This window comes from Lissotriton vulgaris, chromosome 8 (assembly GCF_964263255.1).
Source record: "Lissotriton vulgaris chromosome 8, aLisVul1.2, whole genome shotgun sequence".
In the NCBI taxonomy this organism is placed as follows: Eukaryota; Metazoa; Chordata; class Amphibia; order Caudata; family Salamandridae; genus Lissotriton; species Lissotriton vulgaris.
In genome coordinates this window covers 334,278,840-334,294,126 of record NC_141696.1, presented here as the reverse complement: position 1 = coordinate 334,294,126, position 15,287 = coordinate 334,278,840, and the positions used below count along the sequence as shown (strand labels likewise).

At 46.3% G+C, this 15,287-nt stretch overlaps 1 protein-coding gene across 2 annotated transcripts in view; it reads left to right on the top strand.

Moving 5' to 3' along the window:
- The window catches only part of ATG3 (autophagy related 3), a 161,059-nt gene that overhangs the window by 101,548 nt on the left and 44,224 nt on the right, over positions 1-15,287 (top strand). For both annotated transcript variants that reach the window (XM_086934097.1, XM_086934098.1), the window contains exons 10-11: positions 470-625; positions 13,931-14,058. In XM_086934097.1, the coding sequence (XP_086790223.1) occupies positions 470-625; positions 13,931-14,058 (284 nt within the window). The remainder of the gene's footprint in view (positions 1-469; positions 626-13,930; positions 14,059-15,287) is intronic.

Genomic DNA, 15,287 nt, shown 5'->3' with positions numbered 1-15,287 from the left:
GCACCCCCGCTCTGTGCAGCAAGGGTGCAAGAGGTTCCAAAATGATTCATTAGATGCACCACTGTCAGCACAGGCACCCTGGTTGTCATCTTGGAACCAGGCCAAAAGAACCACATTTTTCAACCCTCAGATTTCGGCTCAGGTGGAGGCAACTCCCATTATGTGCTCTCCACCTTCATACACATGGATCAGTCTCATTACATATGTACTCATGATCAGCGCTGCCATGCAAGTCCCGAAATGGGAGCCTTACCAGAGAGATGCTTCCTCACAGTCTCCCAGTTAGTTTGGCCCTTCTATCAATTGTATGATTTTAATTTAATGACATTACATTTTACTGCATATATTTTAATGTGGTGTGTATCGAAGTGTGACATTTCTGACAGTGAGTAAAGAGTTGAATGTGATTGGGTATTTTATTTGCATTGTTATGACTAATAGAACTATTTTTCTTCTTTATAAATACAAGGCAACGTTGGATACTAGAACAATAATAGAAGCCATTAAGCCTAAAACTGAGGCTGGAGGTGAAGATGCTATTCTGCAAACTAGAACATATGACCTGCATATCACCTACGACAAGTATTATCAGACTCCACGACTTTGGTTATTTGGTTATGACGAGGTAGAAACCTTTTGTATGTCTTGCAAGATTCCATTTTAAATTAAAAATATTAAAGTAGGATCACACACTAGCATGTTTTTAGATTGCACGTGTTTTCTAAAGTATTTACACTGAATCCATTTTTTGTACTTTTTGTAATATATATGTATGAGAAGTGCTAGCAGCATTACCTAGTAGAAGACTTTGTAGCAAATCCACTTGCCTTCGAATGTTCATCATTTACAGTGCAGACACTGCATGTATCAATTTCCGCCCTCATCTCTCTTCCTCCATCCTCCTGTCTCAATTCCTGGCACAAACCTCTTCCGTCATCCACTCTCCACATATCTCTTGGTCGTCCTCTCTCTATTCCTTTGTCCTTTACCCCTGAAATTTCATCCTTGCTGCTTGATTGCTTTCAAGGCAAAGAATCATTCTCACTGCCTCACTTTGTTTCAAAAAGTTCTGATATTACCTCATAAGTTACCCTGCAGTTTGAAGCATAGTGAATCATAAGAGCAATGACTTTTAGTTTTTCATTCGTTATCTGTGCCAATGTATCGGGTGTTTGGGACAAAGGAAGGACATGGAACATTGGTCAATCACTTCCATTAGAAAGCAAAGTCTGTCACCTTTTCCTTGCTTACTGCCATGAGAATAGAGGCATACAGATGCAGCATGTTCATGCTAACTTATGCTCTATAGATTCTCAATTGGAATCTGTAAAATGGCAAACAAGCTAAAAGGAATGTTTCCTTCAAGCCTCTTCTTCCACACTTGAATTTAACCAGATGTTCAGCTCAGTGAAGAGAAATATTACAAATTACCTTGCAGATAGATACACAGTTGGCTTTGCACCCCTCAGCAGATGTTTTCCTTTGTTTGCAAGCCCCTTCTTTCTAGGACCCTTTTTCAAGTTTCTACTGAATCTTGATGATTGCTGGGAGCCATTGGGACCTTGGTAGAAAGGTAGACCTTGTTTTTTAATATATTTTACATTTTAATTTGTGAGCACTCAGCCTTTAATAATTGACAATAGCCTTCAAATGTCAATGAGTGTGCCTTTGTTAGGCTTTTGATTGGTATGTACAAGTGATGTTAAGTTAAAGGAAAGTCTTAAAAGACTTGTATCGTTTTTAGTTTTACGAAGGTTTTCATGTGCAATTTTTTACAAAGATTTTGCATCCGATTCAAATTACCAAATACTTTCTCACAAAGGGAAATGGTCAAAAGGGTCTAGACATTCAAGGTAATCAGGAAAAGAATGTAGTAACCAAATATGAGGAAACTCTGCATAGATTTCTTCCATGTACGATAGGGTGGGAGGACGAAAGAAATCCAAAACTACAGAGAAACAAACTGTAGTACATCAATGCTTCATGCATATTTTTTTCACATTATTTAAAAACACCTCATGTCCTACACAATACAAATTGTTTCGCACAACCCATTTACAAACTTCTATTCATATTTTTGAAAAAAGTAATCTTATAGTATAAGCAGAAATGAAATGCTGATTTTCAGGTGTTTCCTAAGCCATAACTATTGCCTTCACCTAATAAAATTTCAGAATCTATCCGGTTTAAGCCTTGATGAAGCAGTTTAATTATATAAAAATATTGATCTGATGGTCTGTTTTATAAAAGTTAAGATACTGGATTGTTGTATATAGGTATATTGATGGATTATTGAAGCGGTGTGTTGTGGTTGGGTGTGTGTTTGTTTTTCTCTTGCGTGCCATTCTGAGTGTGGGTTGGGAGCCCCTGGATAGCCTAGCTTAGTAAATATTCAGAGAAGGAGCATTTTTCTCCAGATTGTCTATTCCATCCTATGCTCCTCAAGTAGATATGGAAGCCAATGGGACACCATGTCCAGAGACCTATAAGGTTCCTTACCTCATGAATCCTCAGTAGCGCAGATGGATACAGCAAACTTGTAGAAGCTCACCAGTGCTGACAGGTGGTGATGTGTTAGCCACAGCTCTAGAACCTTCCTAGATTTGACATCACAATTCCATTTTGGTTCTTTGTTATGCTGCGACATTGGCTTCTATCCATACCTTAACTGTGCAGTACTGTTTGATTAACGAATTTGCAGGTTAGTCAATTTGTATTTTTCATGCTTAAAGACGTTTCGCTTTAATAACTCCCCTCAGACCACCTCTGTGGGATACTGCCCAGGGTGCTGATTGACAATGTGAAGTATCTGCAGGGAAAAGTGTTCATTACCTTTGGTAATGATCTTTCTGGTGGCTACTCATCCTACTGTAAATGTCTCACCATCCTTCTGCCTCCGCATTCTGAGAATTGGTCTTGTGGATTTTGGTAATAAGGTTCCAATTTTGTTCTGTTATGTCATGGTCATCCTTCATTTCACCATTGTCTCTCGTGTCTGCCTCTATGGATATAGAAAAAAGAAGAGCCTAAGATCACAGACAAGATGATGTCTTATATGGCTCTGTGGCATAGCTAGGCGGAGGGAAGGGTGCCAGAGACATGGCTGGAGCAACACAATGTGTCTGCTCTGGGAAGTGATTACAGTTTTTTTCTGGATCCAGTTCAGCACCTGAGGAAAATTTGAGAGGTGAGAAATCTTTGGGGAGATGGATTACGCACCAAAAACAGCATTCCTGAAGGTAAGTAGCTTATTCTTTTTTCATGAATGAATCTGGGTATAGATTCTATCAATCCAGAATATTCTCTGTAAGAGAGTTTAGCTACGAACTGTCCAGCTCACTAGGCTAAGGCAACTGACTGCTAAGGCTCTCACTGCATCACCTACACATATTTTAGTAAATGGGTATCTTTATTAAATGTACGTTCTCTTATTACTGATGATTGTTACCTGTTCCATAATGTTCAATGAAATAATGTTATCACTGACCTGGGTGTTACCTTTGGTGTATGCCCAGGTGTTGCATATTGCACGCTAGGCTGTGTTTTGGTGAAATGGCTGTATCCATATGTTTCTGATCCATACTTCTAGCCACCGATTCTTCACTTGTAGAATATCCAAAGGATTAGAATGGATCCAAGAGGGTTTGCATAGCAATTCTCCTGAGTGTCGCTAGAAACCACCATGTGGCGCTGTGTTGGCTTTGTTCCACCCTGGTAGTGATAGAGCAGCTCTACTCTTTTGTGCCTGCATTAATGTCTTTTGTCTCTGCCTTCATATGCAGATCCAAAGCTCTGCTCTGACAAGTTTTCAAACTCAAATCCAGTGTGCAAGGGAACAGTGTCCCTCAACGTCAAATGACCGGTTTCAAAACATGATGTGACTATTGTAAACAGATGTTGATAATGGACCCGCATGAGGTGTACCTTTTGGTGTTATCCCAATGTTAAAGGTACCAGAAGGGGATCCAGTGCAGACTTTGGGCTCCTACCCCTACCAAGGTTGTGCTCCAAATCAGTTTGAGCACACCCGGTTCACGTACAACCGGCTTCAGACAATATATTATCAATACAGCAGAGGTGTCTTCGAGGGGCGCTTTTTTTTTGGTTGCACTACTGACCAGATTTTGCCACCACTCCGATGTCCCTGGTGATGATGGGGATGATTAACCCTCCATTATGATGAGTCTATGTAGGCATTTACGGATGCCCCACCCGCACGGTAGGCCGCCAACAGAAGTGAGTGCTTCCTTTGCTGTAATAATGGATGTGCTACTGAGGTCTTGGACCTATATCTACCATCTGTTAAAGTTCAGACAGATGTCTGCACAGAATTCAAATCACCGGTTGTGACAAGGTTTATTCAAGGTTTAACAAACATGTTTCCTTCCAAAACCATTTGATGCCACAGTGGGACCTTAATTTGGCCCTGACTTTGGTTATATGTACTCCTTACGAGCAATGTAAAGCTTCTTGTTGTGTCATCTGATGCTAAGATGCTAAAGACTAGTCTTTCTTTTCGCACCAGGACATCCTTCTTGCCAAAAGTTGGTACTCCATTTCACGTTGGGCAGTCAATCACCCTTACCTTCTCTTCTCCGCCTCATCCCTCGAAAGAGGAGTAGAGACCCCTTTGCCTGGGCACCAAAAGAGCTAAAAGCTTTTACATCAATCGTACTAAAGGCAATCAGGTGGACAATCAGCTTTTTAGGGGGCTTTCTGCGGCAAACAAAGATAAGGCAGTGCGGAAAAGCCATGGTGGATAGTCTTTCGGATTAATGACGGCTTTGTATTGACCAAAAAGCAGCCTCTAGAAGGACGGAGGGCACATTCAACCAGAACAAGACTCCCGCTGCGGAGGCAGCAGAGTTGTGGGCTGCAAGAGGGCCACCACTGTGTGAGACTCTACCAGCCCAGAGAATAATCTATCATTAATCTCCTTCTAAACGCTGCCATCTGTACTGTATGCCAAATGGACCTGCCCCAGGCAGCATCGAGATTTTTACCAAGAGCCCCTCGGAGCAGTACCGGCCTGTATTGTGGCGCCTGGACTGATGGAGGAAGCCCGGCGGTGTGGAGAGGGGCTGGGTGTAGCCCTCCTGCAGGTGCCTGTGGATTCATCCCCTGTCCTGCTGAAGGATTTACTGGGCAGCCTGACGTGGGCAGAGGGTCAGCCATCACCTCCAGATCTTTGATGGAGACTGGAGTGGGTGTGACTGGCGGTGCAGAGAGGAGACCACCATGGCCCATGGTGAGTCTGGGCCACTTTGCTACCCGGTCGTGGTCTGACATCTAGGGCCCTTCTCAATCGCCGACCCTGCCTGCCTGTATTGTGGCCTGCTCACTATAGCGAGGGACCTGAGATAGGACAAGGACCTGATTGCAAAATGTCCCTCCCCTGCCCTGCTACATGCCCAGCGGCTCTTAATATGTGAAAGCAGATAGCATCCGCCTAAGCTGGTCCCCGACCAGCAGTACGCATTTAAAGGCTCAGAGATGGAAGGCCCTGGATAATCTGCGAGTCGGAAGGTGGCATCTGTCTGCTCCGCATCCTTCGTTAGCATCGCGTTCGCCGGGATGACTTTGGGGTAGCTACTTAGACGCCACCCTCGCCCGCTGATGCCAGTTCTTTCTTTTTCCGCGCCAGCCAGCGCAGATCCGTAGAGTGGTACCTCCAGTCGCTTTTTGACTGAACTTCTTGAGCGACTTTTGTTGACGTCATCTTGAGTCCTACGACTCCTGGTACACTTAGGGATGCCCGGCTTCAAGGATTGCAGAGCCTGTTCCCGACTGATGTCGGTTACAGATCCGCACCGAATGTGCCTCTTCTGCTTGAAGCATGACCATGACCCCAAGTCGTGCTCCGACTGCCGTTCCATTGCTCTGAAGGCTTTGGGGGGCGGTTCCCAAAGATTCTTGAGCGCCAGCAGTCGGCTCCAAACTGTTCGAGGTCCTGGTCGCGAGGGAGGTCGAGGTACCGGTTGCTGAGCCATCACTACTTGTCTTCTAAGTCTTCGCACTCTGAGTCAGATAAGTCGAAGCACAAGAAGAAGTCGAAGGAGCATCGTCTCTCTTCAACTTTTCCCTGCCGGTCGGCTGATGCGACAAGGGATCCGGGCGGGACCCCTCCTGCGGCTCCGTGTGCGAAGCCTGAAGAGCCGACTCAGTTTCCCTCCCTTCCCGGGACCTGGAGCGCCATCTTTGGGCTGCCCGAACCCGCCGGTGCTGCTTTTGGGCCCCTCATGGATCCAGGCCTGGATCGGTATCTGCGCTTGTTGACCTTATTACGCCTTCACCAGTGCCACTTCCTCCGGCACCGCACCCGCATTCGATGCCGGTCAGGCCCCGACTGGCGTAGATTCTGGCCTCCATCCTGATGTGGACCCAGAGCCGGACCTTCATCGCCCGACGCCTGATCCGGCACCGAGCGGGGTTTTTGTTCCCCTGTTCACTCCTGAAGTCCCTTTTAGGCCAGATTGGCACCTAGAGGAGGAGGACTGGGAGGGGTCAGATGACCCTCTGACTGACCAGTTGGATGTGATCAGGACTGGAGAGAGGACCAGGGAGGATGCCAGTGGTCTGGACACCTCCCTTGACCTTGGCATGTGGTCTCCTCCTACCGTGGCTACGGAGGACGGAGCGTCATACGCAGTGGTGTTGCGTAGGGCTGCCGAGGCTCTCAACCTCGAGCTCCATACAGTGGCCGTCATGACTAACCTCCTGACAGGTGCTTCAACCGCAAGCGAGCTCTTCGGAGCCCCTGCTGCCGTTTAATGAAGCCCTCATCAACGTCCTTTTGGGCACCTGGTCCAGGCTCAACACGGGGGCTCCCGTGGATAGAATGATTGCCCGACGCCACTGCCTGGCTCCGGGTGACCCTACTTTCCTCTCCCAACACCCCACCCCTGAGTGCTTGGTGGTCCAAGCCTCTACCTCCAAGAGCGCATTCTCTTCCGCACAACCTGAGAGGGAATCCAAGAAGCTGGATCATCTTGGGAAGAAGATTTTCCCTTCCACCAGTTTGGGACTACGGTCGGTAAACACTGCATTTCTATTAGGCCATTATTCCCACTCTGTGTAGGACACGGTTGCGCAGGTGCTGCCTCAGGGTCCGGAGGAGGCATGGACAGTTTTCTCCCAGGCTATTGCCACCCGGAGGGATGAGGCAAAGTTTCCCATCCGTTGTGGGCTGGATACCTCTGACTCTCTAGGCATGACGATTTCCACGTCAGTAACCCTTCGACGGTACGCCTGGATGAGATCGACTGGCTTTTGCCTTGGGATGTCAGAATGCCCTCCTGTCTATCAACACAGAACAAGGGGACTCTTCTAGTTGAAGGGGACCAAGAATAGTAGTAGGTAGGTAGGTAGGTAAATTCCTTTATTCAGCATTATACAAAACACCATAAAAGTTCAGATAAAAATACCAATAATACACACATTCTTATCGTCTGTACAAATAGTTTTTTCTTAAAAAAAAGGGCATAGCAATATTCATTACAATTCATGTACAATATTAGTAAGTTATCAGAGACAACATGTAACCACAATCCTGAAATCAGGATTGGGTCTAAATGTGCTCAATGCAAAAAAGTTAAAGATTTATTTTCAAGAATTAAAGCATAAATAATACAAAAAATCATGAAGTGAGCTGGACGTGATGGGGTAACTGGAAATCAACAGATTTCCTTACCTCAGGCATAAAACTTAAAAGTGACTTGGTGGTAAGAATTAGCAATAGCAACAGTCCCAATAACAAAGACATCTTGTGCTCCGCATAAATCAACAATACAAGGAGGAGTCAAGATGTGGTTGTCGACGATGTTTCAATCCCCGACAAAGGTTATGGGATCATCATCCGGACTAGACCATCAAGAAATGCTTGAGAAGTTGCCTGGATAAGGCAGGGGTGAGGGGTAATGGAGGAGGGGAGGGAAGGAGGCATGGAGGAGGTAGAGAAGTGGGGGATTTGTTGGGTTGGATGGGGAAAGGGTGGGAAAAAGGAGGAGAAACAGGGGGAAGGAAGTCCCAAATTAGTGAGGAGGCGGGCAACTGGGTGGAATGACGCACTTACATCAATGTATTAGCCCTATGCGGCTAGGAACGGGCAGCTAAGGCAGTTTGCATTAATCATGGTGAGTCTAATTGGATCTGCGGTAAGAAGGTGACGCTTAATTAAATGCAGTGAGAGAAGAAAAAAGTGTGCTTTTTGTGAATAGGGAGAATATCTGCTGGGAATGGTGTCCCAACCACGACAGAGGAAACAGTGTCTCTAATAATGGACACGAGGGCAAGCTCAATGAATCATGAACCAAAGAGCACAGGCCCGTCCAGGGTGGCTGGTGCGGACGTAGCAGGGATACGAGTGTGCCTGGAAATAGAAGGCTGTGGCAAGGGTGAATAAAGAATTATGGAGGACGAGTGTAGCATCAGGAAGGGAGGCAGGAGATTGCTTACCGGGCAAAATTGTCAGGAGAGCACAGTGTTGACACCATGGCGATCGTGGTGGGAACGTAGATGAGGAGGGGTTGCTGCAAGAAAGGATGGGAGGTGAGGGTGGTGATAAATGGTTGAAGGGCTCAAGTGGCTGAAAGCCTAGGCGGTGGCAAGGAGTACTCACCAACTGAGGTCAGGTATCGTGGTAACGAGATTTCAAGGAGGCAACACCCCGGAAATCAAGGTAGGCCTGGGGTAATGCAAATTTGCTGAAATATAGGAGAGATGGGAGTTGAGGAGTGTAAGGCCAAGTTGGGTGAATGACCCAGGAGGTGATAAGAGATACTTACCAACTCAATTCCGGCATGGGAGTGACCAGATTAACCGAAGCAGGGGCCTGAAATAGGAGGAAGGACGGTAACGCTAGACATGGGGATACGATAACACAGGGGCGTTCACCCCCTGGGTGTAAGAACCAGGGAGGATGGATGTGCTCTCCTGCAACATGCTCTCCAAATGAAGGGGATAGAAGATGATGTCAGGAGCCAAGGGGCTCCAGGAATCCTGAGTCAATGGAGGTGGACGCGGAATGAGTGTTCTGGTATATGCGGTAGTAGTCGGCGAATAATTGCGCATGGGCTTAACAACTAGTGCAGAGATGTGAATGCGGCCGGCTGCAGGCTCCATCTTAGGTTAGGTGTGTAGTTAAGCGTTGAAGCAGGAGGAAGAAGGGAAGAATAGGTGAAGAAAGGGACATAGCACAGAGGAATTACTTGGGCAACCCATTCATTCGCGGCAACAATTTGCGGTCAAATAAGAAAAATTGGTACATAAAATTGCAATACATGGAATAAGAATTTAAGGTTTCAGATGGCATAACATTGTCGACCCTGGAGACTGGTTGGTTGCACTGGACTTGCAAGACGCTTACTTTCACATCCCCTTCCTGCAGGCCCACCGGCGTTACCTATGATTCACAGTAGGCCACAAGCATTTTCAGTTTACCGTGCTCCCCTTTGGTCTTATCCAGCGCCCCTCGGGTGTTCACGAAAGTGATGGTGGTGTTCGCAGCCCATCTGCACAGATCAGGGGTTCCAGCTTTCCCCTATCCTGACGACTGGCTGTTGAAGGCGGGTTTGCCCCAGACTGTTGTCTCCCACCTCCAGACTGCAGCGGACCTCCTGCATTCGCTAGGGTTCTCCATCAATGTGCCGCAGTCACACCTGATCCCTCTCAGAAGCTCCTCTTCATCGGAGCGGTTCTGGACACTACGCAGTTTTGTGTTTATCCTCCAGAACAGCGAGTCCGGGATATTCGGGTTATAATTCCGAACTTTCTGCCTCTATCCCGGGATTCGGTCAGGATGACCCTGAGGCTGCTGGGCCTCATGCCTCCTGCAATAACCACAGGCTATACCTAAACACATTAGACAATGTATTTGGGGCCATCCTGGACTTGGCCTGGGGCCCCGATGGCCTGACTGCTAGGTTCCATAAAGCTTATACCGAGGACCTGGCGCCGCACTTGGTGGCAGTTCACGAAAATCGGTGACCTGTCCCCTCAGTAAGAGAGTCTGTTACAGTTACGCTATTTAAACCACCACACAATCCATTGAACAAATGCAACTCCTACAGACCCCTCTCCATGATAAACTTGGATAATAAAATCCTAGCTAAAATGATTACCGCCCTCATACTGCACCTTGTCCCATGATTGTTTCTCTGATCGTTCTGGCTTTTTCCCTGGCTGCTCAACTAGTTATAGCCTCCTTACTCTTTTTCGTATTGATCCACACACTGAATCCACTCCTCTCTGCACTTGCAGCATTTCTCAACACATCCAAGGCCTTCGACTCCCTGGTGCGGTCTTACCTATGTTTTAGTCCTGGCTTTCTCCAATGGATCAGGCTCCTGTATACGCACTCAACAGCCATACTTCATGCCAGCAGCGAGGTCTCCGGCCCATTTGCCATCAACAGCGACATCAGGCAGGGTTGACCACTTCCTCCAGTTCTATATGCTATCGCCATGAAGTCTTTTGCCGCCCGTCTTGGACAGCATCATGCCGAGTGTGGCCTCAACTACACGTCCCGCCGGCTGATAGTCTTTATGTACATGGATGACAATACCATGCGTTAGGGAGCCAGCTGTAAACCTTATACAGATCCTGCATGAGTTTATTCACTTGCTGTGTTGACCGGAATAACTGTTAACTGCCCAAGGTCAACTATTTCCGCCTTCACACCGAAACCGCAATGCTTCCTCACTAATTACGCCCGCCCCTTTCTTGGAGTGGGCGGACGTGGATCTACCTTGGGCTCCAGATCAGTATAGACATCACTCTGATCTTGCTGGAGAATTATGGGTGGGCTGTTATGTGGCTAGAGGAGTGGGTTCCTGTATGGACTAGCCTACTGCTATCGCCGGACAGGTGATCACAGCTAAAATGGTGGTGCTACCTAAACTCCTTACTTGTTTGCAAGCATTCCAATACGACTCACTAGAGCATTTTTCGCAAGGATACGGTCACTCCTGGTCCAGCTGACTAAGTGCAGACTGTCTGCCACAACTCTCCTGGGAAACACTGACTTTATCTTTTGAACAGGGAGGCCTAATCACTCCAGGTATAGAGCTCTAATATTTTTGTGCACAGGCCCACTGCGCCTTCTATTGGGTACAGCCGGCCCAATTCCTCCCTCATACCGTAATATAGGCAGACATTACTAACACATGCCCATTACGTACATTAATTTGCACCACACCGGAGCACCCATGTGGAGAGATTGATACGGTTCGTTGCATGTGTGTGCATGGGACTCTCATCGCAGGAAGGCCTACCTGGACTGTCTATACTCGGCAGACCTCCCACTTGCTAATAATCTGGCACTGTCCCCCAACTAGAGATGCTGCTGCCAGACGCTAGTTGTGCCAGCTGGGTCTGGACACATTGGATGTCTTTACCCCACAGGTTCATTTATATACATGCAAGACCAACATGCATGCACCCACTGCATGCCATTAACAATAATCCTATATTACCGATTGTACAGCGCTTGCATGGCGGCACACAGATCATTTCTGAGCGAGCCGGTGACTTGAAGGCGCTGGACTTTGTGACTCACTCATCTCCCAAGTGGCTGATTATTAGACTGTCACATGTTCCCTGCAGGCCCATTGTCGTTTTCCCTATATTAGCATGAGCCCGTTGCAGACTGCCCTCAGCTTTGTGCACGTTACTCTACAGCTATATTTTTGCTTTGTGCCACTCTGTGCTTTCACAAAGAACACAGTTTGTTTTTGTGTTCTGTTCCTACCTGGGATTTTGTCTGAACATGTAGACAAGGTCGAACAACAATGCTCCTTGTTATTGTTCTGGTCAGGCCCTCGCACCTAGACAAAACACACAAATGCAGCTGTTTGGGAACACTTACTTTTTTCATATAGGAATGCACAGATGGGTAACATACACTTGATGAGGGACCTTTCCAGGGAAAAGATCGTGACCGCATTTGAGATTCATCTGTGTGTACTAAGGTAGGGGTCTGCTGCGAATACCTAGAGATCTTCTGATATATAATTTTGCTTCTGTAGAAGGGGAGGGAGGTTAGGCTGTACTGTCTTATTTATTAAGACGGCTCCAGTTATGATTTATGGACTACTTGCTATGCTAACCGTATTTGTGTTAGGCAATTTTCTACTTGTTGTGGCACTGATACTGCATACTAGAGCATGATAGTTAAAATAAACATTTTAAACTTTCATCGTGTCTGTCAGAACTCATCGTAGACTAGTAAGAGTGTGAAAGCGAAAGGGTGTGTACTGTAACTGCGATTCCTGAGCGGGTCGGGTGTGTTGTGTTCTGGGGTGTCTAATCACTTGCTACTCTGTGACTGAGTAGGAGGGCAACTGAGACACTAGCTAGTTAGTCTCTGCCTACATAATCCCAAGCATAGTTCTGCGACTTCGCAGAATATCTGCAACAAGACTACTCCACCATGCAAGCTACTTCCCGGTGGTTGTGCCCAGGGCACTGCTGTGATGGAAGGCAGACCTGGGTGATGACTTTATTTAGGGCAAATGGAGGTATTGCTGCAGTCTGACCAGCATGCTGTCCCTCAATTGTAGGCTTAGATCCTATAAATGTCTTCAATCGTACTTATCACACACCCATAGGCCTGCAGAATATGGGACTGGCGAGCTTTGCCGGATGGAAAGAGTGGATTTTTTTTTTTTATTTATTGATTTATTTTTACATCGTGCATGGGAATGCCACAGACTGGCTGTGTACTGGGAAGCAGTTTTAACTGGTATAGCTTCGATAACGCACAACATGGTGCTTTGCCCCATACGGCCTCCTGGGATATGTGGAGGATGTCTCTGCTAGTACTCGTTGCCTGACGGCAATGCTGCTTCTCCTCATGAAGAGAAGGGTGGCAATGCACTGGGGAAGGTGTATAAGCCCCACATTTGACGATTGGCTAAAAGATTAAAAGATGCACCACACTGTCGAAGGCTGGACGACTACTGGGCATTGATGCTGGCAACATCTTGCCTCAAGGATATCTAGAGCCTTCTCAGCTTCTATCTTGCACTTCAAGCTGCCAGAGCATCCCCCTCTCCAAAATTGTGATGTGGAATTTCTATCTAATTACAGAGAGTTTCTTTATTTGTGTCTTTTATTTTCCTTCTCTTATTGTTCTGTGTTATTATAAAATCCTAATAAAGAGATTAAAGACAAAATCTGCCACTACTGCATTTGCACAGGGAGGGCCTGTTCTGGACTTCTTCCAAGCATCAACGTTGGGCATCAGTGCACATGTTCACGTAACACTTCTGCTTTGACAGCTGGTTCTGGCAAGAAGGTCATTCCCCCTGTTTGTTCCTGTGGGACTTTGTGGCCCGAGCCAACTCCACAGACCCTCCTTCTTGGGAGTTACTTGTTTGGTATTTTTCCTAAAGGTGAAGAAACTGCAGTTAGAAGTATTCATCAGATGAACAAGTTACAATTGGTAATGTCCTCTCTGACTGCAAATTTCTCACTGCTGTTGCACCTCCCCGTGAGGAGTGGTCTAATTTTCTCCATATAGAAAAGGGTCCACTTTGGTACCTCCCAGTTGCTATGTGCTGCGCGACCGAGGACATGGAAAGAGTCATGCAAGAAACTGACATCATACTGGGGTGGCGCTTATATGCTTCTCTGCTTAGTCACTTCTGGGGGAGGTCACAAAGCCTCCGAAGTGTCACCTAGCGCTGTGTCTGAGCGCTGCTGTGAAAAACTTGCAGTTCCAGTTTGGCACATGGGGAATATTCTGAAGGTGAAGCATTAGGGATTAGATCAAATATCTACCAGAAAGAGCATTACTGAAGATAAGTAAACACAGGTGATGATGGAGGGAGCACTGAAACTTTTCAGACACTCACTCCCAGTCACAGATCTGGGTTGAATTGTTCAATCCATACAATTATACTAATTGCAATAATCGTTTTTCTTCTTGTAGAATCGACAGCCATTAACTGTGGATAATATGTATGAAGATATTAGTCAAGACCACGTGAGAAGAACTGTAACAATAGAGAATCACCCAAATCTTCCACCGCCTGCAATGTGCTCAGTCCACCCGTGCCGGTAAGGGCTTCCCCTTTCACTTCAAACAATATATCACACTAAAATGAATAATCACTAACTTGACAAAATTAGTGTAGTGTGCCGTGTTTAGCGTGCAAAGAGCACAACTTTACCTTTGCTATCTATTTTAATGAAATGTACCCATTGTATTGTATTGTATTGTGTTATTTCCAAAATTCAACTATCACTCCGTGGGAGTATCTTGGCGCTGTGCAGAGATAGATGGGAGGCACAGAAAAACAAAAGGTAGCACTATCACAGTCGCTGGAGAGTTAAATAAGGGAAAAACAGAGTGAGTCTGAAGTTCCAAAAATCCAGGTTTTCAAGGATTTCCTGAAACCGAATTCTGATTGAATGAGACTGAGATGGCAGGGGAGAGTGTTCCATGCTTTTACTTCCAGGGCGTTTACAGGTCTCTCACCCGTAGTTTTGGATCTGAACAGTGTGGGTTTTGAAAGATTGGCTGTGGAAGATCTGGGAGAGCGTTCAGTAACATAGGGTGTGACTCTGGATGTCGGGTATTTCTGTCCTGAGGCCCTGAAAGCTCTGAAGGTGATAACGAGTATCTTGAATATTACTCTTATGGGTATGTAGCCAATGCGGTAGTCTTAAGGCTGCGGAAACTGAGGAGCGGCATGGACGTTTCAGCACCAAGCGGGCTGCTGCATGTTGAACGGTCTGGAGTTTCTTGAATATTATCTTGTTTGCACCCGAGTAAAGGCTATTACAATAGTCTAATCTGTAAAGTGATTACGGCTGCTGTAACCGTTTTCCTTGCTGTCACTGAAAGATCAAAAAACTTCTTCAGAGATTTAATCAGCTGAAAGCATTTCCCCGCCACTAATGATGCTTGTGGGTTAAAAGTTAGAATTGAGTCAAATTTTACCTCAACATTGTTAACTACCTTCAGCGTATTGGGTGGAGGGGGGAGGGGTGGTATTGGACTGCCACCAGCAACAGGGGGTGAAATTATTGGCCTTGCATATGAGCTTGATTTCTGTCTTTTGTGTATAACACGTCAGATGTTCCGCTCCATCCAATCCATAACCCCATAAGACAATGTTGAAAGTTTTCTTCCACATTGTCAGGGTGTTTGTCTAAGGCTGAAATCGGCTGGGTATCGTCGGCATATGAGGTGGTTTCAATGTTAAATGATATCAATTCTATGAGCGGTGCCATGTATACGTTAAACTGCACTGGGCTTACTATAGAGCCCTGCGGTGCACCTG